The sequence below is a fragment of the Sphaerodactylus townsendi genome, linkage group LG10, assembly GCF_021028975.2.
Source record: "Sphaerodactylus townsendi isolate TG3544 linkage group LG10, MPM_Stown_v2.3, whole genome shotgun sequence".
Classification (NCBI taxonomy): domain Eukaryota; kingdom Metazoa; phylum Chordata; class Lepidosauria; order Squamata; family Sphaerodactylidae; genus Sphaerodactylus; species Sphaerodactylus townsendi.
Window position 1 is genome coordinate 23788778 of NC_059434.1, and position 24976 is coordinate 23813753.

Here is a 24976-nt window from a genome sequence, read left to right on the forward strand (position 1 = left end):
TGCAGAGTTTGGCCCCGAGATTTATTAATGGTCATAGTTGCCTTTAATCAGGATTTGAAAATAGAGTGAACCTCCTGTTAAAGGAAAGTTTTCCAGGCACCTGGAGGCAGAGTTGCCTCTGGGTTCTAGCATGTTTTAACATCTTTTTTTCCAAATGCCCATTGCAGTCTGGGCACATGCGACTTTAACTGTGTATTCTGTCAGTCCTGTTAGAGCCAGCAAGGGGTGGGCATCTTGTGTAGTGGCATTTAGCTAGGTGCAGCTGCTTTCCAAAGAGGAGGGGGAGTCATTGCCATTGTTTTTGCAACAGCATGCCTACATTATATAAAGAATCATGGCAAGAACTTGCCTTCGCTTTAGCTCAGAAAGAACCAGTAAAGTTTAGTGTCTTCTCACTAATTTGGATGGAAGAGTCTGATATGCATTAGGTCTTTATATGTCAAAGGACAGCCTGGAAGAGCATTTTTTCAAGCTATTTAACAATCCAAGGCAGGGGGATGATATGCTAGAATTATCTGTGACAAATTTATTAAATGTATTGCCCACCTGGCCAGCTGTTACCTCTAGTTACAGAAAATATTTAATCACTGTGGTTAGGAATAATAAGGCACCAGAGGAAAGTCTTCCTTCCCCTGATATTTTTAAAGTCTTTCAAGAATGGAGAGCATTAGTTCCAGCAAATATATTTATTCATATAGATAGAACTGATAAGTTTCCCAAACAATGGACACAATCTATTGTTGTACCTATTTATAAGAAGGGTGAAATAAAAGTTCTGTCTAATTATAGGCCAATTTCCCTCCTTGATGTTATAGGAAAATTATATACCAGGCATCTCTTTATAGCACTGGAGGAATGGGTGTCTGAAAATCCTTTGCTGAGCAAACTGGGTTAAGGCCAGGTTCTTTAACTTTGGATCACGAAGACGAAGTTCTTCTGACCTTTGTTGATGATCTGATCATTTGCCATGACATTGAAAAGAATGACTGTGCTGAAATTATATCTCAACTAAACAAAAAGTAAGAGCTAAACACCTAGGCAATGCGAACTCTTACTTGGGAATTCATATGGAATGGGAACCAGATGGAAGCTATCATCTTAGAAGCAGAAGATACTGGAACTATCACAAAGCCTGGACTTAGAGGGTGTTAATCCCATGCACACATCAATGGAATCAAGCTTCTAAGAAGAAAAGACACATGATGAACCACTGCTGGACAACCATTACAGAGCTTCAGTAGGAAGGCTTCAGTACTTAGCAACGACAACAAGACCTTATATTGCAACAGCTGTATTATCTAAATGTTAGCACACTCATCACAAATGACTCGACTCCAGTTAAAAGGCTGATGCTATTTTTTAAACTTTTAAATGGGACTGCAATCTTTAACTGACACTGCTAGCCACAACTAATCCCATACTATTGGGGCATGGGGATGCAAACTGGGCTGGAAATCTGACTTAAGATCCATTAGTGATTGTATATTTTTCTATGAGGTTCGTCTGATAAGTTGAGCAAGTTGTAAACAAGGAATTGTTGCCCACTCATCAACTGAAGCAGAATTTGTATCAGCTTTGGAAGCATGCAGAGAGTTAGAATGACTTATAATACTAGAAGTTTTCAGCAGTAATGAACCTTTGCCAGTTCAAATATTAAAAGGATAACCAGAACTGTAGTTCTGTCTTCTTTACAGAAAAGAATAGTGTTCAGACAAAGTCCACTGATATCAAGAGCCAGTACATAAAGGTCCTGCAGGGGCAAGGAGTTGTTCTCAAATAGAGAAAATGCATCAACTTAGAGTGGCGAGGCGGGAAAAATAAACCGGTTCTGCTCCTGTGGTGTTTGCACGGTAGCAGAGTAGCTCAGGGATATTTGAAAAGAATCGCCAATTTGGCAATTTTTGAAAATCCCAGGATAAGGGAAATATTGTGGGGCAACACCAGGGCAGGTCTGCTTTAGCACCAGGAACTGTGCGGAAAATTTTCACAAATGGAACATTTCACTTGCTCATCCCGGGATATTTGTACCATGTGGAAAGAGCCCTTGTGAGGTAGATGGGGCTGAGAGAGTTCCGAAGAACTGTGATTAGTCCAAGGTCTCCCAGCAGGAATGCAGGAGTGCGGAAACACATCTGGTTCACCAGATAACCCTCTGCCATTCAAGTGGAAGAGTCGGGAATCAAACCCTGTTCTCCAGATTAGAATCCACCTGCTCTTATCCACTATACATACATTTATTCCATGCAAGTAAGGGTACCCCTTTGTATGTTATGGCAGTGACCCAAATATATCATTTTCAGTAACAGCTCCTTAGGGGAAGGTGGAATCCATCACCCTGTCTATAATGTTTCTTTCCAGTGTTTCTGAATATGTTTGACAGTTACAAAATCAATATTCTCTGGCACTTATACACATTGGTCTTATACCATATTCTATTTCTAAAATGCTAACTGTCACTAGGATAAAACCCAATATTTTGCATAAGATTCAAACAAAGTGAGAAAGCATGGGCAGTTCTACTGGTATATTTATGAGACATTTTATCATTAAAAAAGTTTTCTTCCCTCTGTTCCAATTAGGGCAAAAACAATGTGCTTAGGAACAGGCAGCTCATTCCTCTCCTGCTAACTGCTGCTGCAGGGATCAGCAATTTTTTTATAATTAAGGAGCCAAACAACATCAAAAGCCAACATAAGGAAACATATTTGCATATCTGAAAATATACAGCTGAACATGACTGGCAGTTGACATGCTGAATAATTATTCATATATTTTCTGCAGCTCAAACCCTGGATATAATGAGAGGAGGAGGAAGAGAAAGGGAAGAAGGAGGAGGAGTCTCAAGGCTTACAATTGCCTTCCCTTTCCCACAACAGACACTGTGTGAGATAGGTAGGGTTGAGGGGTTTCTAAGAGAACTGTAACTAAACCAAGGTCTCCCAGCAGGCTTTGTGCCCAGGAGTGGGGAAACAATTCCAGTTCACCAGATTAGAGTATGCTGCTCTTAACCACTGAGGCACACTGACGTAAAATATCACACAAATATGGGCTCATACGATGTATAAATACACACTCAAGCACCCAATGCAGTTGTTCACTGTCTTAAATCTGTGCATCATTTGCACTTAGATATTTGGCAACTGTTCTCTTCAAAAATTTCCTTTTCTGTAAAGCATCTTTAAGAACCCCTTTAAACATACACAACCCCCCCACCTTTGCCTATCATTTTGTTCACACGCTGATTATTCTAGTATCCCATCTACACCTCCAATAGATGTTAACTTATTTATTTATTACATTTATATCCCACCATACCTTAACAACTCAAAATGGCTTACAACCAGTGGTGGGATTCAGCAGGTTCGCACCACTTCGGCAGAACCGGTTGTTAAAATGGTGCTTGCAAACAACCAGTTGTTAAATTATTTGAATCCCACCACTGGAACCGGTTGTTGAATTATTTCAGTCCCACCACTGCTTACAACTTAAAGATTTCATTCACTTTTTAAAAAGAACCATTTTTCGTTCTGCGCCAAAGCACAGCTGACAGCTCCTTGCACGCAACATCCTTTGGGAAATCCATCTTCTAAATTTTTTTTTTTGTCTTTGAGGTCCCACTGGACTTCTGTTTTATTTTGCTACAACGGACCAACAACTATCTCTCTGGGCCATCTCATACTATGGCATTCAGCCTGTCACACTGATGGGCTCCCCTTAAAAGAGTAAATCTGTACCTTGAATACATCTCTGCATCTTGATGCCTAGATGATATCTGGAGCAAGGGTGTTCTGAATCAACTGTAGAGTGGTGTATCAGTTAGGTCCCTTCTGGGAAGGGACTGTCTGTCTACTGGCAGAAGGAAGGAAGGAAGGAAGGAAGGAAGGAAGGAAGGAAGGAAGGAAGGAAGGAAGGAAGGAAGGAAGGAAGGAAGGAAGGAAGGAAGGAAGGAAGGAAGGAAGGAAGGAAGGAAGGAATTGCATCTACACACATACCAAAAAACACCTTACCCATTTTGGAAATGTTGTTCAAGATCACAACGTTGAAAGACCTCTGTGCAGTGTTCAGTGAAAGGGCAGCTAACCATTAGCTTGTCCAGGAGTTTATTTACTAGTATGCTGGATTTTCTGCAAGTCTGTAGGGTGAGAATTTTGCGGTCCATCGGGCAGAAGTCTTTTTCTACTAAGAAATCTGTAAGGCAAATTGTACAGTAGGTATGGCCACAAGGCGTGTCCAGTGGCTGAAGCAAAGGTTGTAGGCAGATGTGACAAATTAGATCATCATCCACATCTTCTGTGTAGGTATATGAATGGTTCTCTTCTGGTAAATGTGTCTGGCCACAGACTGGACATAAGGGCTCACAGCATACTTCCATGTCTTCCAAGGGATCTTTTTGACTCATGATTGAATTCTGTTGTATCACCAAAGGGGGGAAATGAGCTCAGTCCGAAATACCGTCTGTTGTACGTATCTTCAAATCTATAGGAAAACACCACAACAAATGAAAATTGTAGTTAAAGCAACACTACGGATACATGTAGAAGACAGTACATAAATTTCAATGTTGTTGTTCAGCAAAGCCAACAAGTCCGGACAAAGAGGCAACACAACAAAAACTCAAATGGAATTATATGAAATATATCTAAATTGAGCCAGGGATGGATGAAGTTAATTTATACCAAGTCACATCACTGGCCAATGCAGACCAAGGCAAATCATGAAAATGACAATACCATTAGCCAGAAAGGTATGGGAAATGTCCTCCTGTTGTATTCCAAATTCTCTTTGACAAGCAAATAAATTAAAGAAAAAAAATTTTTTTTGCAAGGACACCAAGAATTTCTCACTTGGGGAATCAGAGAGAAGGCATGACAGAAGATAGAGCGGCTTTCAACTGGTACAGATCCATTAATAGAGCATCTGTATTCAGAAATGAAAATTTATCAGAAAAGTATTTAAAAAGTCCCTGGTTATGTGGCTATGAGCTCTCATAAAGACTGCACATCTTACGCTGGAATGTGTGATACATAGTTTAAAGGAGGACAAGAGACTGGTTCTGTAGGTAAATCGGGAGACAGATGAGAAAGAAATACAGATCATAGGCTTGTATCTTGAGATGTAATGTGGTGTAGTGTATCTAACTGTGTGAGCAGTGAAGTCTACTGATAAAATCTCAGCAGCACCATAAACTCATTAGATAGCACACAGGAGATTGGTTTGATCCCATTACATTTACTTCTTTTAGATATTCATACCCCACTTCTCTTCCCAGTATGGACCCAAAGCAACTTACAACATTGTTCTCCATTCCTGCCTTTATCTTTACAACAACCACTTGGTGAGGTAGGCTTGGATAAGAGCGAGAGATTGAATGGCTCTTACAGCATAGCTTTTACAGCAAAGTGGGGATTTGAATCCAGGTCTTCCAGATCCTAGTCCAGTGACGGCGAACCTTTTCGAGACCGAGTGCCCAAATTGCAACCCAAACCCCACTTATTTATTACAAAGTGCCAACCCGGCAATTTAACCTGAATGCTGAGGTTTTAGTTTAGAAAAAAACAGTTGGCTCCCTCTTCCTCCGCCCCACCCATTCGAGCAGGGGCCAGCCTGCTCTAGCCTCCAGCAAGTCCTCCAAGTGTTTGAAATTACTTAAGCTTATCTTTAAAACCGCTCTGTGCCTCTCTAGCATCTCTGCCTCCTCTGCTCGGGCAGCAGCCACCCGGAGCACAGGCACCAGGCCCACCAGCCGAGCCCTTCTCACCGTGGTGCGCACACGTCATTCTCAGTGGCCCAGGCCAGCCTAGATGTGTGTGGGGGGGGGGGACTCTGTGTGCGTGTGCCCACAGAGAGGGCTCTGAGTGCCACCTTTGGCACCCGTGCCATAGGTTTGCCATCACTGTCCTAGTCTCTTACTCTGCCTGCTACATTACACTATGTGCCTTGGGAAATTCATTCTGCATTCAGCCTTGGCCTCCCCTTCTTCCTCCTCCTGTGTACAAACTAGAGATAATAATAAATATAGAACTACCTTATAGTATTCTAAGGATTACTGAGATAATGGATACAAAATGCTTTGTACGCTCAAAAAGGGCTGAAGAAAAGCTTAGAATGATGACAACCGGGAGCACAGCTGATATGTTTACCCATGTGTTTGCTATTACTTAAACTTATCTTTAAAACCAGACTTTAGGGCCTTGCCGTTATAACTGCTTGCTGTGGTTTTCTCCTACAAACCCCATATCCCCAGTAAATTCCTTGATAAAATATGTCACAGTGATGTTAGGCTAACAATTTTCCCCCTTGGGACTCTCCTGTGCCTTTATAATGTTTGTGTTAGATTGGAACAAAACAGATGCCTCTTCCCCCATTACTGTATTAAAATGCACTGAAAAGCTACACTTGCTGAACTTCTACTTTTCCCACAGTTGTTAAAGCCTATTTTTAAAAAAGCTGTCAACCCCGTGTGGAAATCCCCATCACAGGGTCAATATCTGGATGAAACAGGGTGAAGAACTGCAAGTCACTTTGCAGCAGCCTACTTATTTTGCTACAAGGCTGTCAGGGAGTCACTGAAGGAATAAATTGCTGATGTAAACTCAGTATCCTAAGAATATCTAAGGCCTTCCTGCAAAGCAAATGTAAAGCGGGTTGCAGCCAGGATAAATGAATCTGTTGTAGCCCCGGGCAGTTCACAAACTGGGTGTCCCATAGTCAGCAAGCAAATTGGCCAGGGTGCGCGCCTCTGCATGGAGGCGTGTCTTTTTAAAAAAAAAACTAACCTCCCACCAATGTGTAGCTATGAAGGCATGCACGAATCGACCCCCACAGCTACACTGTCTCATGTAATTACCTTTTGTGCCTGCATGGCTACACAGATGGACGGCAGGATTTTTTAAAAAGAAGAGCGCAGCCAAATAAAGTGCCTCCTGCCCGGCCGTTCGCTCAAAAGTGACTGCAACCCACCCAGGATTTTTAAAAAGACTCGCAGATAGTGCAATTCTTGGAAAACCTGGTTTGGGTGATATAACACGGGGCAGACTCGCTGTGGGGTGGGATCCGTGTGAAGTTTTCCCCCAAAATGTTTCCCCTCCCCGTTGTTAACCTGTGTTAATTGGCCCTTGCGGAAAAGGTCCAAGAAAAGCTTTCCATGGAGACAGAAATGTGGATTCAAGTTTCAAGGTGAACAAGGAGTGCCTGGATATCAGCTACAGCAATCTCTGAGATTTCTCCCAAAATGTAAAAGTGCATCCCAGACTATGAAAGAAATTCTTCATTTCATTGACTTGTGCTATACCTGGAGACAAGCTCCACAGAATCTTACAACATCTTTTCATGAAGACAGCTTGAATGTGAAATCCATTTCCTAAGGGGACATTGTAGTAGGGCATGAAAAAGTCCCTTCCTTCCTTCCTTCCTTCCTTCCTTCCTTCCTTCCTTCCTTCCTTCCTTCCTTCCTTCCTTCCTTCCTTCCTTCCTTCCTTCCTTCCTTCCTTCCTTCCTTCCTTCCTTCCTTCCTTCCTTCCTTCCTTCCTTCCTTCGATACTAACACAACTCTAAAAAAGTATACACAGATTTTGTTGCCCCATCCATCCAGTGAGCAAGAATAGTTCATGTCAAATTTATAGTTAAAATACTGAATTGGTGGATTTTTAAAATCAAGATCAGTTAATCTGATCATCTAATTTGCAAAGAAAGTTTATGATATACTAACTGCCTTGACTGTGATTTTACAGGGAGTACACCATGTTTCAAAACATCAGCCCCTAAATTTTGGACAGCACCATTCCATGTAACCAGCAAATTAAGACAGGATTAGAGTAATTCTTCATTCAAAAACATAAAGTGTTTTAGTATATACTAAATATATCTGACATAGCCTATAAATGCCCATCAGGGTGAGGAGGTGAAAAACTGTCAGGAGCTTTTGAGACTTTATTACTTTCATTTCTCTCGTTTGGGGGTTATTGCCCTTCCTCACTATAACGTTTTGCAAGCCTTCAGGATTACATACAGAAAACTGTACCGACTGTGAAGAAGGGCCTGAGAGATTATATGACAATTTCATTAATACCAGCCGGATAAATCTCTGCGCATACCATTTACAGCAAGCATAAGAGAAAGTCAGAGAGGGATTAGGGTCAATATATATTTACTTCATCTACTGTCTTTAGTAACTGCAGCAAGACATACTTGATTCTATCGTCACCCCTCTGAGGTGTCTGATTTGATTCTGTCACATGCAAATTATTGAAAGCTTGGGGGATAAACACACAAGTTTGCATCTCATCATGGAAGCATTCAGCATCTATTTTAAATAAATTTTTATCTTCCCTTTTCTATTTTCACTGTACCTAGCAGATAACATCCTGTTGAAAAAAAAGTGATCACCATGGCTGAAGGTGGCAGCCACCTAACATGAAAAGCACTAGGCCTGAAGTCCAATATAAGGAATAGGACAGAACGAACACATCTCTCATCAGGGAAAGCCCAAAACAGAGGGTGTGGTGGATAGGGCAGAAAGCAAGGGATAATAACAACGTGGTTAGAATTTCCTAGAGCAGTGGTGGCGAACCTTTGGCACTCCAGATGCAGCAGGATTCGAGCACTCCCCATCAGCCCCCAATTGGCCATGCTGGCAGGGTCTGATGGGAATTGTAGTCCATAACATCTGGAGTGCCAAAGGTTCGCCACCACGGTTCCAGAGAAAGGAATGCAAGAAGCTGTAGGATACAGAGTGGTATCACGGGGGAGAGAGTTTATGGAGTCCTCCAGCTACAGCAGTGAGAGAGGAAGCATTAAATGCATAAGGCTTCTCTCAATGTGAGCTGTATGTTTTTTTTACTAAGGAGAATGGTGGCTTATCTTTGCCCGCTTGCAAATTCTGCGAAGTTGAAAGCATTTCTTTTCTTTGTCCTCGCAATCATATTTAGAAATGAAACTCAGCAGTTAGGACCAAGTTCTGTCCTAAGCAAAAGTGAATTATGCAACCTGCATGATTTATGCATATTAGCACATATTAACTTGGTTTAGGAAGGAAGCAAGATGAGATTCTGACACCAGTAGTTTTGCTTTGCTTGTAAAGCATCTCTCCCCCACCTTCAGGAGTATCTGCTACCTCCATCACCCTTCCTTCACCTCTTTTACCTTGGTCTGGAACACACACATTCTTTCTTTCATTCCCTGTTGGTCTCAAGTATGGGGAACAAGAACAAATTCCACCACCACCCCGCCCCCACACACAACATTCAAAATTTGGGCTTCAGTAAATGAGCTGTGGTATGCTTGATGTAGGCCTGGATCTAGTCACTACCTGGTTTACACATACACTGCCCCAAGGTTCTTGAGAAAACTGTTGAATACAAACACACACGCACCTCAGATACAGAGAGAATGTATAGAAACACACTTAAGCTGTGCTATGAGAGTTACCAACAGTACTGAGGTAATATAATGTATATGCACAGCAGCAATGGGGATACTCTCAGGCCTGGCTGATCAAGGCCAGTAGTGACAGGACTCCCAATCGTAACAAATAATTTAGAAATTGTGGGGGGGAAAGTCTTCACAGAGAAAGAGGAAAGAAATTATGGCTAACAATTCTTGTGGTTCTTCCCTTATACCCTTCTTGGCTTCTGGTTATCTCATATGCCATCTTGTTCACAGCTACTTTTCAAAGCAAATATTTGGTCTCTTCCCCCCCCATTATTCTGCACATTGTGTGCAAATATTTTAGGTGCCTCCAAGACAGTCAAATAGATGTAATGATGCTTTGCTACCTCACACTTAATTTTACTGCATGTGGGACTGTTGTATTGCAATGAGTTAGCAGAGTAAATAATACAGCAGAGGTGTGAGTGTACTGTTTTGCAGAACTTCACTGGATAATAAAATTAAGTTACACTAAATATAAGAACAGCAACACTCTACACGAGTGCACTGTAAAGTTTATCGGTTTCTGTGTGTCTGCCACTCCGCTTTCTCCAGAAGAAGAAGAGATGTTTCCAGAAACGAATGTGATTCTAAGTATGAGACTTCAGCAGTTAACTTTTGCTTGACTGAATGAAGCAAGATACTTGTAAAATCCTAACAGGGATCCAGTCCAGCCATTCCCACCTGGGGCCTTCTGGCAAATGAAACAGGGAAGGTGAAATGCCTGGGGCAAGTTCTGATTATGAATGCCTGTGTGCCTTTTCTTTTTTAATGACCTGCTCAATCAATCACTTGTGACTGCACTTGATCACTTGTCAGCACCCATAAAGAGACTGATAATACCTGGCACTTCAAAGAATTCCAAAGTGTTGTCTAAAATTAGCTCTGATTACAGGCAGTTAAATGTCATTACCGCTTTGCAGACGAGGGTGACTGTCGTGCAAACAGTTTATAACTCTTTGGAAAGTCACTCCTGTTAAGCCAATGCCTGAGGTCTAAACCAGCTTCCCAATCACCCAACTGCAAATCTCTTGCCCTTATCTCTCAGGAGTGGTTTACCTAGCTGAAATCAGGTTTAGCTGGAAAATGGTGCTCTGCTTTACAGTCAGTGAGTGCAGTTATATTCACAGTGATAACAGGGCAAGGAATAAGAACTGTTCCACTCAGGCCATATACTGCTGATGAACCAAGGAAGATCAGAAAGAAAGATTAGGTGCAAATAACACAGGTTCAGGGGGTGTTCCGGAAGGCTAGATCCACAGACCCTGGACTGTACGTTTTCTAGTCAAGCCTACTCTACAAAAAACCTTCACCATGCTCACAAAGCAAGCCTCAGCAAACTTCAAGCACCTGAGAGAGAGACAGATGTTCCACAGCTGTCAATTACTGCCGGCACTTCCTGATTTTCAGGACAGCAAGTTTGCATTTGGTTGATCATGAATAGGAAAGTGCTGGTGGTAATTCTATGCTTTTATGTCTGGGTTTTGTATTTGCATAGAATTAGCAGAGCTTTGCTGCCTTTACTGGCACACAAACAAGGGGAAAGGGAAAATCATGTCATTGCAGTGCAGGATCTTTTCAGAGTGTTTGTTTTCAAAGGAAAAATCAGTGTCAAAATCCAGTGTATTAGTGTTAAAGCTTTTGAAGCTCTTCATGAACTGATCATCCTTCTTTTGAGGAAAGCCCATAGAATCTTTCCCTCCCAGTCGATTCCCTCATTTTATCTTGACAGTAGACATATAGGAGTTTCAACTAAATCAGCACTTGTGTAAGTGCAGCCAAACCAAAGTTGAGGATAAATATCTTTTACATTTTGTAATATATGAGAGCTCTAAAGAATGTTTTGTTTTGGATATTTAGAGGAGACTAACAAGGTTCACAGATGTGCAAAAGGTTTGTTTCAAGTTATAGGACAGATTTCTTATGTACGGTATGAGAATTGCCATGTCTGCACGGGAAAAGAGAAACAAGTACTATTATTTAATTGCTACTCTGTCAGTGCAATCTTAAACAGAAGTACACCCTTCTAGTCCAATGGATTTAGAAAGGTGTAACTCTGCTTAACACTGGACTGCACATTTTGGAGACTACAGAATTTATTACAAAGATATTTAATATACTTCTTGTGTAATTTGCCCTTCTAAAGATTGCCTAGTTTTTAACAAGTGTGATGTTACTGCATGTATTCTCTTGGCTTTATGTGCATATACAACTTGCCTTTTCTGAACTGGGAACAGAGCTCTACTTCGTGATGACCTGTGGTTAAAAATTAAATTAAATGCAGAGCCAGCCAGTCAAAATTAACAAGCAACTTTGACAGAGCTTGCTGTGCATAGTTTACAGCTGTTACAGTCTTAGAATCTTGCAATCTGGTGTACAAACTTCCCCTGGGCCTCCCTTACATTCCTTTGTGTTTCTACCTTTCACACATTCGGAGTTCATTCAGGCCATTGGGGAAGAAAAACATATAATGTATGCTCATCCATGATGAAAAAAATCCCTACACATGGAATAGTAGCATCTCTCTTACATACCTGCCTATTTAAAAAGACAAAAAGAAAATGTGAGCATTCAAATATATGATTTGCCATTGCCAGATCAGTCAAAACCCCCCAAACAGACAAGGGACAGTCCTTTCTCACCATGTATAATGACAAAAACCCTCATAACATGAAATGTCCCGCTAACATACAGTGGAGGTAGACAGTCCATTTATGGAGCATAGCCAGAAAATTATAGCAAATACATATAGCAAATACATATAGCAAATACTAGCAAATACATAGCAAATTATAACATCCAATTGTGACACTAGTGACACTCATGTTCTCTGATGCTTTTTGCAGGAATGTTGCCTTTCAGAGAATGTAAAGCAATAACCCCTTTATGCTCCCCTTTCCCCTCCCTTTCCTTTCCCTTTTCCCTTGTCTTCCTTCCCCCTCCTTTTCCTTTCCTTTTTACTGAATGGCCTGGGATCAGAGGGTGGAAGAGTTAAAGCTGATTTAGAGCTAATCTATCAAATTGATTACCCCCACCCCCACCCCGCTTGGTGAGTAAAACGGAAAGTTTAATGGTGCCATTTTTTTTAATTTAAAGTTTTAATTATCTGTTCAACTTGATCTTGAAATATTTTAAGCTGTTTTTATTGTATTATGTATTGACAGTGATAATGTGTGTGATATATTGATTATGTGTAAGCCGCCCTGAGCCAAGCCTTCAGCTGGGGTAGGGTGGGATCTAAATTCAAATGAAGTATGTCCCACTAGTGTACTTTGGAAAGCAAAGCACGCTGCTTCCTTTTTAATAAAGGTTACTGAGATTCTCAGGTGGTTCTCTAAATGGACATTGTCAAGGTCAACGCTAAAAGATAATTACAACTTTAACAAGAAATTTTTGTTTTCCCACACCTTGTAAAGCTTGTTAATCTTGCTGTTGAGAAACACAGAAATCTGATCGCAGAAATCCCCAAACACCTCCAGCTGCCATTATCCTACTCATAAAGACCCACCTCTCCTTTCGGAACCACACCAATGGATTACTGCAGGTTAAAAAGAAAAGGGTCTGTTGCTAACGAAAAGATTAACCGAAAGAAAGTTTAACCGAAAGAACGTAACCCACAAGGAAGTGATAGATTTTCCAGCACTTGGGATATGTAAATGAAGACAGCCTGTCTTTCTTCAACATCTTCTCACCCAACCAGTTCTGAACCTGTGAGCCAAACACGCCTTTTGTGATTGTTTTAATAATTGCAAACTGTCTTGAAAGCTTTTTAAAAAGGAGATGGAATAAGTTTTTAATTAATAAAACCAACCAACCAAACATGATTTGCACAACATATGGCTGCCAATGATCTACAGCTTCAGACCTGAATATACGACATCTAAGCCAGGAACAGCTAAAGTATATTAGGGATACGTTGCAAACTTAAACATGCTTGCTCAGAATTAAGATAAACTATATTTAATGTGAGGCAGTACTTTAATATTTATTTGAGAGCCACCTTGAACCAAGTGAAAAGGTGGAGAATATTTAATAACTGAATAAATAGATTTTCCAACAAGAACATTAGAATTGTGGTGGTCTTAGTTCCCCAGCCCCGTCCAGCAGCTGAGGCTGCAAACCTTGGACTGGAGCAATACTTCGTATCATATGCATGGATAAACTTACCTTGGTTCTGGATTTGTGACACTGTGAGGCCCTGTTATGTTTCATAAGACCAGCATTCTTTCTGAAAGGTGGAACATCATTCTGTTTCTCCCACTTCCTAGAAGGCCTAATCAAGTTAGCTTCCTTTGTTGAGTCACCAGCAAAAAAGTCCAAATCCAAAGAGTTTCTTCCAATGGACACAGGAAAACTGTTTCACCTGTGTGGCTTCTCTTGCTATATCAGGAAGCAGTCATGTGGTGCAGATCAAGTCAGGTGAACAATTTCTCTTCAACTAGTCTTTAAAATATGTGCTCCTCCTAATTGCCCTCCCATATACAACGGCACTGCGTGCCATGAATCTTCTTAAGCAAGTGCCTGATGCAAATTGCTTGACGGCTGTTGCTCTGAACACCTCTCTTTTACAAGCAGGCTGGAAATGCACTGAAGTTCAGCTGACTCAGGTGTACTGGCGCAGCAGTATAACCAGTTATTAATAATAAGCATGTTGCACACAGTGGGCTGTTGAGTGTGTGCATGATGTTTCGAGGTAGGAATCTAGATTTAGGCCCCTTCCGCACATGCAGAATAAGGCACTTTCAGTGCACTAGCTGGATTTTACTGTGAGGAATAGCAAAATCCACTTTCAAACAATTGTGAAAGTGGATTGAATTATTCTGCATGTGCCGAAGGGACCATTCCGCACAACACAGATAAAACATTTTCAGGCAGGAAACAAACTGTTTCCACCATGAAATGCTGCATGCTTTTTAGCCCAAAACATTTTATTTCTAGCCTGAAAACATTTTATTTGCATGCTGTTCTCTAGCAATTCTTTTTGTGAAAACATCTTGAAAACATTTTAACTTGCTGTGCAGTCTCTTTCCACATTCTCCAGTCCCTCGACTTCCTCATCAGTACCATTTTCTGCACTCACACTGGCTTCCCGCGCTGTATTTCTGTCAGTTTTTTTAAAGGGGGAGGGGTTGTGTCTATGTAGCTACATAGACATGACCCCTAGAAAATTGCAGCACAAGGCTTTGAGGCTCCATAGCTGCAAAACTAAGAAGTTTTAAAAATGGAACAACTAGGAAGCATTTTCCAGGAAGCATTTTCAAGGGGGTGCGGGTGGACAAATGGAGGGTTTTGAAAACTCTGCAAAGTGTGTTTCATGGCTTGTGCGGAAAGGAGCGCCGTTAGTAAGCGAATGACCCCATCATATGCCTGAAGTGGCAATCTTATGCACACTTGCTTAGAAGTAATCCTCACTAAGTAAAATATATTTTCCTGCACAATAAGCATGCATAAAATCAGGCTGCAGTCCTCTGGATCTTTTCTTTCTTTGGGTTGCATTTGCAATCTTATGCACATTTTCCATTGAACTCAGTGGGAATTCAGTGGAATAAGCAGGAAAAAGAACTGGCTGTAAACACAATTCTTCCCTTGGAACACAGTAGGAGTACTAATAAAGATAAAGTCATGGGTTCTCTCTTCATCTGCATTAGAAGCCTCCATTTAGGTTGCTGTTATTCCTGTTTTGCAGATGAGTAACTTGAAGCCAGGGCAGGGCAGAACAAGACATCGCTAAGCTGAGATTCACCCAAAAGCTTTCCAGGTGAAAACTCAATACACCTGTCTCCCAGAATTAGCAGAAGGTAAGGCACTTATGAACAGAACTAGGGAGACTGGACAGCCACCAAGATGATGGTTTTTCCCCCACACAACTGGTTTAAAATATTTGCAGCCCTCTAATGCAGCATTCTTTTGCACATGGTGTTCTCCCTGTCGTCGCCCCCCCCCCCCACTCAGTTTGGTTCTGACAGTGTTTCCAGTTAACTTTTTCTTCCATTGTTTCCGAAAACACTTTTATTGCAGTGTTTTTCCCTGAAACTTTTCCGAGCTAGCTTCCCTCACAGGGCAATCATACAAAACGATTCTTTTTTTTTTTCCCCACCAGAAAGCCTGGCCATTATTCATGCCTTCTGTGTGGTTGTTCAACCTTCCCTTCGGTGCTTGGTCCACCATTTTCCCCACTGCTTTGACCCTCTCCTCTTATTTTTATCTTGTCTTAGGCCCCTTCCGCACATGCAAAATAATGCATTTTCAAACCACTTTCACCACTATCAGATCCTCTGAAGATGCCAGCCACAGATGCAGGCGAAACGTCAGGAGAGAATGCTGCTAGAACACGGCCATACAGCCCGGAAACCACACAGCACCCAAGTGATTCTGGCCGTGAAAGCCTTCGACAATGCACTTTCACAACTGTTTGCAAGTGGATTTTGCCATTCCGCACAGCTTCAAAGAGCACTGAAAGCAGTTTGAAAGTGCATTATTCTGCATGTGCAGAATGAGCCTTTCATTCTCCTTTTTCCCCCTCAGCTTTTTGATCACTGAATCAGCAATACTATGAATCGTTGCTACAGTGCATGCATGCATGGAAAAAAGGTGGAAGCCAGGAAAACCAGCAATGCTGACTGTAACTGTTGTTCATCTTGTGGTCCTCTGCGCGGGCACCAGCCATTTTCACAAATCTCTACTGCTTTCCCTAAAGCACATTTCCTGAATCTATTTCATAATAGGGTTGGTCAGCTCTGGGTTGGGAAATACTTTTATATTTTGGGGGTGGAACCTGGGGAGGATGGCGTTTGGGGAGAAGAGTCATCAGCATGATGAGTGGACGTGTGGTCCCTTGTGAGATAGATATAATTCAGTCAAAATATGGACCTAGATTTACGAAATAAATACTTAGCAAGCAAAGGAAGATATCTCATCATTTCAATTGCAGTTTGAAGAGGAAGAATAGTTGGATTTATATCCCCCTTTCTCTCCTATAAGAGACTCAAAGGGGCTTATAACCTCCTTTCCCTTCCCCCCTCACAACAAACACCCTGTGAACTAGGTGGGGCTGAGAGAGCTCCGAGAAGCTGCGACTAGCCCAAGGTCAGCCAGCTGGTGTGTGCGGGAGTGCACAGGCTAATCTGAATTCCCCAGATAAGCCTCCACAGCTCAGGCGACAGAGCGGGGAATTAAACCCTGTCCCTCCAGATTAGAGTACACCTGCTCTTAGCCACTACGTCACTGCTTGAGATGAGTGTTCCAGAAGACTGAATTTACAAAGATTTGGGCAACAGAAACTAAGGAAGTTGCACTGAGTAAGTTAGGGTAGAAGAAGAAAAGAAATCAAGAATGTATAGCTCTGGGATAGAGAGGTACGGAAGAGTCAGAGAAATCCTTTGACCTTGTCAAAGCCTCTCATAGGAATCTCAAGCTAACCAGTTCTAAACTGGATTTTCACTCTCATTCATAATAGCCTGCTGACAGGCATGAAAAACAGAAACCTCTCTTCCCATATTATGTTAATTTTGTTCTGCAGAGTATCATCGGTGTATCTAATTCTCACCATGGCCAAAATCTGTGTATATTTAAGTCTGGAGGTGGCAGCCATGTACAGACAAGACAGATCTTTCGGCAAACCCATAATAAGCCCCAGATTTGCAGAAAAATCTGAAATCTTAAAAAAAAAACACCGGGGGGGGGGGATGAAAAACTCTCCAAAATGACACTAGCGGGGGCTGTCATTCTAAGAAACAAATGGCCTCAGTGACCATTTCTAAGCAGCCACAAAAGCGGTTTGAGGGTCTTGGTGGTGTCAGTAAAAGGCAGGAAGCAGAGCCCTTTCCAGGACTATTTTGGCCTTGGAGGGAGGACTCATTGGGTCGGTCCAGGCAACAAACAGTGGGGGACTTGCGACCATCAACTTGGGTGACTCACCCTGGCATGGCAGCTTGCTCCGGTTTAACAGCATCCACCCCACGAAAGCCAGGGAGGTATTTAGGGTTGCCAGTTCCAAGTTGGGAAGCTCCTATTTGGGGGTGGAGCCTGGGGAAGAGATGGACCTCAGTGGCATATAATGCCACACCTCAAAGCATCCACTCTCTCTTCTGATCTCTGTAGTCTGGAGATGGGCTGTCATTCCAGGATCCCCAGGCCCCACCTGGAGGCCCCCCCTAGGTATATTGATTAGCACTTCAGACTGGGATCAGGGAGACAGACAGAAATCCGGAGTCTGCCATAGAAGCTCACTGGGAGACACTGGGTCACTCATACATCCTCAGCCTAATCTACCTCACAGGATTGTTGTGAGAATAAAATAGGGGAGAGGAGAATAATACGAGCTGCCTTTTTTGCTATCAAGTCACATCTGACTTCTGGTAACCCCTGGTAGGGTTTTCAAGGCCAGAGATTTTCAGAAGTGTTGTGCCATTACCTGCCTGCACATCATGACCCCCCGTGACGAAGAAACTCAGGGTATAAATGAAATAAATCAACATGGATTGCTAACCTCTAGAGATCTCCCGGGATTACAACTGATCTAAAAATGACATAACAACACCTTAGGAGGCGGGTTCTATGGCATTATTTAGATCCCTCCCCTCATCAAACCCTGCCGTCCTCATGCTCCACTCCCAAAATCTCAGGTGTTTCTTAACCTGGAGCTGGCAACTCTATTGAAGATGGTGGGCAGATTAAAGGTCGGTCGGTTGGTGAATGGGAAGGACAGAAGGAAGTAGAGAAAGGTGAGGATATGGGGACTGCCATAGTAATGTGAAGCACTCCCAGCAAGTCCTTGCAAATTCCCACTGTGCCACTGGGCCTGACCACTTATAAGTGGACCAGTTAACCCAGGTAGAGGCTGCCAAGGGAGGGAAAGAAGGAAAGATAAAGACAAGGGTGAAGATAAAGGAAGGACAGAAAGAAGCAGGACACGAGGAGAGGTGAGAGGTGCTTTCATGGAAGGGAACCAGGAAGTAATAAGTAATGCCTCCCTCACAGGTTCTTACAAAACAAGAAGCTTGTTTTGATCCAATTAACTAGAAGAATTTCTGTTTAAATCTCAGCTTTTTAAAAAGTAACTTGGTTTATTTTAGCCAGAGGGCAACACAGCCTAAGCAAATTAAGTTAGCAACAGGACACTAACAAAACAGAGTAAAAAACTTCAGTTGTACAAATAAACAAAAAAGTGACATAAAGTAACTTTTCTCAGAAGTGTGGCAATACGAAATTGGTGTGCTTGTGTGGCAGTGTGTTTGCTTTGGCTTTTGAGGGTCTCTAATTCCCTCGCAGCTGCCTAACTTGACATCAATGCTGCCAACGCAAACTCAGACCAATAACAACTTTATACCATTCCCATTATGACATGATTATAAAAGAACGGCTATGTCTTTCAAACAAACGATGCCCCATCTGGGTGAACGTAGCCCTTCTGCTCCTATGAATGACCTGAAGTCACTGTTCACAGACTAAACCTCTTTTCAGAGAGACAGACAGAATAAAAGCATGTGAAACTTTTGCATAATAATTTGAAGGGAGCTGGTTAAAATGTTACCAGAAGCACTTTTTGTTTTCATCTGGCTGGTTTTATAAAGAAGCCAGCTGGCTTCCCATCCAGTGTGTTCCAGATTCCTGGAACTCAAGGATAATAAAAACTGTAGTTATTCCCCAGACATGTTACTGATAATGAGACTTTTCTGTTATTCTGGTTTGGTTAGCCAGGCTAAACAAACCACTGATCTGGTAAAAAGTGTTCCCTCCTCCATTTACAGAGAAAATTTGTCACTAATCTATACATAAATCCATGTGCCAGATCTTAATAGCTGAAGAAGCACAAGGACATGAGAGAGAGAGCATGAAGATACAAAGAAATGAAGAAGAAGAGTTTGGACTTATACCTCACCTTTCACATCTGTAAGGAGACTTAAAGGGGCTTACAAACTCCTCTCCCTTCCTCTCCCTACAACAGACACGTTGTGAGTAGGTAAGGGGAGGGTTCTTGGGTTCAAACCCCTCCCATTACATGTCCGGCTTGCTTGAAACAATGCATGGAATGGGACAGCCAAAAAGCCCTCAGTCAAAAAGCCAATTGGCCATGCTGGTAGGGGCTGATGGGAATTGTAGTTCCTGAACATCTGGAGAGCCGCAGGTTCCCTACCCCTGATCTATACCTACGAGGTTGATGGAGCTGAGAGAGTTCTGAAGAATTGTGACTAACCCAAGGTCACTCAGCAGGATTTGTGTGTAAAAGTGGGGAAACAAATCCAGTTCACCAGATATTAATCCGCTGCTCAGGTGGAGGAGTGGGGAATCAAACCCAGTTCTCCAGATTAGAGTCCACCTGCTCTTAACCACTATACCACACTGGCTGTCCAGATTGCGTTGGAAGGAAAAGGTAAGTGCTGGTCATTGGTGTCTCTCTGCTGATGGGTACAGAATGTCGTGTTTCTCCTGACTCTCCAGCCGAAGAGCTTTGTTTCTTGCCAGGGGCAATGATTAAAGACATTGTGGACCAGATGCCAAAGACGTGGACCAGATCAAACCCTCAGATCATTATCCATTTGTGATGGGAATAAACAACATGGAAATGAATACCATCATAAGTATTAATCCTAACTACAAACTTGCCGGGAGGAAGCTGAAGGGAATTGGGGCAGAGGCCATATTCTTTTCGATCCTTCTCATCAGAGGAAGAAGAGAATGGAGGTGAATCATAGACTGTAGATTTGTGGTTCCAGCAGGAGCGATTTGGATTCTGGGATCATAGACTAGGTTTTCTGGAAGATGGCTTACTAGCGTGGAATGGACTTCACCTATCAAGGTTGGGAAAGAATGTGTTTGGCAGAAAAGTGGTAAGATTCATCAGGAAGGCTTTAAACTGATGCCATCAGGAGAAGAAATGACCAACATGGGTATTTCAATAATGGAGTGCAAATAGCAGCGGCCCACCTGGGAAGGCCAGGTCAAATGGAGCTGAAGGCACAGGGTTCACCTCACCTGCCTGCCTGACAACTTCCTTTCTCAAATGATGGAGGAAGCTACCAGAGCCTTGGCCATACTCAACTTAATATTAGCCAACTGGTGGGGACCTTACAGGGAAGTAACCATGTCCTTTTAGAATTTAGAATGTTAGATTTTAGTAAGGCAGACTTTAATGTTCCGTACCCCACAGCAGAGAGACACCAATGACCAACATTTTCCTTATCCTTCCAGTGCCGCCTGGTTAAGAGTAATTTTATGGAAACATGATAAAGAGGCATGATAACAGTAATTCAAAGGGCAAGAATGCTGAAACGATAAATAAACGAATGAAAAGAGTAATTCAGTGGGCAAAAATGCTCGAAGGGAAGGGAGCATGTGAAGGGTGAATGCTCGTAAAACAGGAGCTCTTGCAAGCACAAGGTGTTGCTATTCTAACAAGATGGAAGCACGGTAGGGGATCTAACAAGACTGCGTGGATGAACGAGAACTCCACGATGAGCTAAGGAAGAAAAAGCAGTTTTTCAAGGAATGGAGGAAAGGACATAACCCTAAAGAAAAATATCTGAGGGTTTCTAGCCCCTGTAGATCAGCCATCAGAGAGACCAAAGCTGAGAGTCAGGTGATGCTGGACAGGAAGGCTCGTTACAACTGGAAAAGCTCCTTCAGATATTTGAGATGCAAATTCAAGGTAAAAGAAGCAATAGGCTCACTGTTGGGTGAAAATGGAGAAACTCTGACAGAAGACAGAGCGAATGCAGGAAAGTTCAATGCCTATATTGCCTCCATTTTTTCACTGAACAACAAAAAAAGAAAAGTGTGTGTGTGTGTGTGGGGGGGGTCCCTCTAGAAATGGTAGTAGGCAAGGTGTGGTATCTGGGTTGCTGATTGACATGGGCATAAAGGTTGTTGAGAGGCACCTGGCTACATTGGATGAGTAAAAATCCCCTGGGCCAGATGTGTACCTGAGACTCTCGAAGAACTTTCCAGAGAGCTTGCAATCTGTGCCATCATCCTCAACACCTCTTGGAGGACAGGAAATGTGCCGGAAGACTGGAAGAGGGCTGTCTGGGCCAGGGCAATTCCACTGTTGTAATTCTCCACATTTTGTAAATGTTCTCAAGACATTTTTTTTCTTCATAGGTAAAGTGAAGGCAGTCCCAATGTGTAAGCATTTGCGTGGGTTTCTTCTCTTCACCCTCTCCACGTCCGCATACACTCACACCAGAATTGTTCCTCCCACTCAACTGCCCACCTCCCTGCCTCCCCTTCATTCCCATGCCACCTCTATTTTCGGATGCTTGAAAGTTTGGGGAGCTTTCCCCAGAAATCTATTTTTTTTAAAAAAAAATTATCAGCCAATGTCTATCAATGGAATGATGAACCAGAGTAAAATTGACAAGGCTGGATTCTTGGATTGGTCAACATTTAGCCTTTTCTGCGCTGCCACTTTTTCTGTGAACCTGCCAAAAGAGGAGGGGCTTTATCAGTGGTATATTTACCAGTCACATGAGCATCTTGGAAGCACTTCCTCTTCCTCCAAAAACATCAATGCTGGGAGGAAGCCTAGGAACTTTCCACTAGCCCAGGTACTGACCAGACTGATAGGCTTTCTGCAGAAACACATCTAAGGGGGGTCTATCTCAGTGGATCAATGGTAGATTTTTGGAGCCTTATTTTGCTGCCTAATTTTGTGCCCCCCCCCCCACTTTTCTTTTCTTTTTTTGTTCTCTGAGCAGTTGACCTTGATCCTGTGGGAACTAGTTGTCGTTATGATTTCTTCCTTCCTGCTCTGGGGTCAGCAACACAGTGCTCAGAACTGGGGTGGGGGTGAGAATCTGCACGTATCCTGTTCTTTTATACCTAGAGGCATACCAGCTACCCTTTTGCAAGCCTTGGGCTGCTCCAGAATAAATGCACTGAGTGACCTTGCCCTTGCTGTATTTGGGCAGAATGTCTGTGTTGCCTGCTGTTCTCCAGGGAAAGAGGGCCTTGGGTTGAGGGGAAATCTTCCCAGATACCAAATGAATTAATTTTGCTGCCAGTTAAGAAGGGTAAAGGGGAGGCTTTAACTTATTTTCAGCAGTTTCTGTGTACCTTTATTCCTATTTTTAAAAGGGTGGATTCAAAGCTGTTTTAAGTGAGCATGTTTACCTGGAGGTTGTTCTGAGGCTCAGTGCATTGAGTTCTTTGAGCTTGCCCAGCTCACCAGCCAACCAGTACAAAGCCTGGGTTAGTCTGCCTTATCACGGTGGGTCTGTTCAAAGTCCAGACTGGGCGGTCATAAATGTGTGTGTGTGTTGTTTATTGATACTCCCTTCCCAATATTAGTCTTGGGACAGCACATATGAGACTAGTCACTGCAGAGAGCACATATGAGACTAGATGAAGGGGCTCCAAGGCTGGTTGGCTCCCCGCCCCACACTAGACCCTTGGATCGAGCCTTACAGATTAGACCAGTGCTCTGTTCTTAGTCTCCTGCCTCTGAAATGAACAAACAAAAGAAATTGGAAGAGGAGAATACAATTAAGAAGGTGGACAAAATGGTGGATAAGGACACTTTGGGGCAAAGGAAGGGGATCGTGTAAAATGGATGCTAGAAGGCAATGAATAGAAATCCCTGGTGTGCATGCATCCACACCAAATTCTGTGCAGCTGTGATAGACCTTTCATGCCAAAAAGAAAAATAATAAAGAACATCCTTTTTCGCCACACCCAGGCAAGCAAAAAACGTGGCTTTCACAGATATGAAAAATTATGACTTTCACAGATTCAACAAAAAATGCAGGGGAAAGGGATGGTGCACAAAAGCGAAAACATGCTGCAAAAGCAAAGATTATGAATTGTCTGCTTTTCAGTCACGTGGTAAGCAGTACGTGCATAAAAGACCACTATTTTCACATTTTGCTCTGCATCTTCCATGTAATCAAGCAAATTTATTTTGCTCTTGCCTATCAGAGAAAATCAAGCTGAACAGAATCCTGTCTGTTGGATACTGAAAGACTTCTGAAATATCCTTAGCAGGTGCCTGCGTATTTTCAAAGTTTCCTAGTGTGGCACAGCAAAGTTTCCTAGTATGGCACAGCTCCAAGATTCTCAGCAAGCTTAATTGGGGGCTCTAAACGTTATATTATGTTACTTCTCGCACACTGTTAGATTTTATTTATAACCTTATGTTGGGTTCTCATTAAACGCATCAATAAAACATAGGCTCACCTGGTCCCTGCTAATGGCAGGTAAACTCTTGGTAATTGTTGCCAATGGCCACTGACAAACATCTTGTCACTGGATGGAAGCAGGCCAGCAAAATGGGGGCATCTTCATCACCATCAAGATCACTTCCGATGCAACCCCGAAACACCAGCATTGCTCCAGGTTGACACTCTGGTACTTGCCCGGAAACTCGCTATGGTTTTGGGTGAGTGCTAGGGCGTCTCCCTTGTGTGATGCCAGAGGTTCCGGGTTACACTGGAAGTGATGTTGCCCCTGCTCCTGGCAGTAAGAACCCTCCTTCCCCCATCTGCCGTCAGTTCAACCCAACAACAGCATACATACCGTCCTCTATCCTTCTTTTGCTTCACAGCCCTTTTGACTTACCAACTTTTGGGACCTACTGTGCATGCAGACTTAGCTTGCTGAACCAGAAGCAAGTCCTACTCAGTTACATAGGTCTTGGTTCCAGAGGAGCGTGTGCACAGAACCGCAGATTTACAACCCTACCTATGAACATTTACTTGGGATCATATCCCTAGTTTACTTCATAAAGATATCCCTGCAACTTGTACTTCAAACAATGAGTCTCGCCCTGGAAATGTTACTGTCATCCAACATGTATGTCAGAAATTATCACAGTAGTTATCAACGAAATGCTGCAGGCATTTGAGAGAAGCACCATGGCCCAGTCATCAGATAATATTCAATTGATCAGTTATATAATTTAGTACATGTGATTGTTAACTAAGTGCATTAACTCTCCAGCAGTCAGCATAATATGGTTTAATTGCACCATGTACTTGAGCGGCTTATTTAATCTTCTGGCCTCTGAGTACTCTACGAATTATTAATAGAAATCTCATGTGCTTACATACGAGCTACTGGGCAGCTGGTGTGTTATGACTTGGCCATAACCATGGGTTATTGGTCCATAAGATGCCTAAGGTGTAGTCTTGTCTGTTTTTCATACATTACGGAGTGCACAGGCTGAGTCTGCTGTCCCCACCCTATGTAACAGTCCAACCTGAGTTGCAGGTTCTCCTCAATTCCTGTGAGTAGGTTACTTTTCAGATTGGAACCGCACACAATGACAAAAGGACTTCAGCATCTTGACCTGCCGTTTTCCTAATGGGGCACTAGTTGGCCTATTGGGGAGAGCCACATATTTCCTGGGATACATACATGTGATTAGTTGAATTCCCTATTGGATAGGCCCTTGACTGGTGGAACTCTTTGTCTAATGAGACCTTTGCCCTGCAGGATTTAACTAAGGCCCCTTCCGCACACGCAAAATAATGTGTTTTCAAACCACTTTCACAACTGTTTGCAAGTGGATTTTGCCATTCCGCACAGCTTCAAAGAGCACTGAAAGCAGTTTGAA

General features: G+C 42.6%; 1 protein-coding gene across 1 annotated transcript in view; it reads right to left on the bottom strand.

The window, feature by feature from the left end:
- Positions 1–24976, bottom strand: part of LNX1 (ligand of numb-protein X 1) — a 123819-nt gene that overhangs the window by 93421 nt on the left and 5422 nt on the right. The window contains exon 2 of the mRNA XM_048510158.1: positions 4008–4476. Coding sequence (XP_048366115.1) covers positions 4008–4399 — 392 coding nt within the window. The 5' untranslated portion in view covers positions 4400–4476. The remainder of the gene's footprint in view (positions 1–4007; positions 4477–24976) is intronic.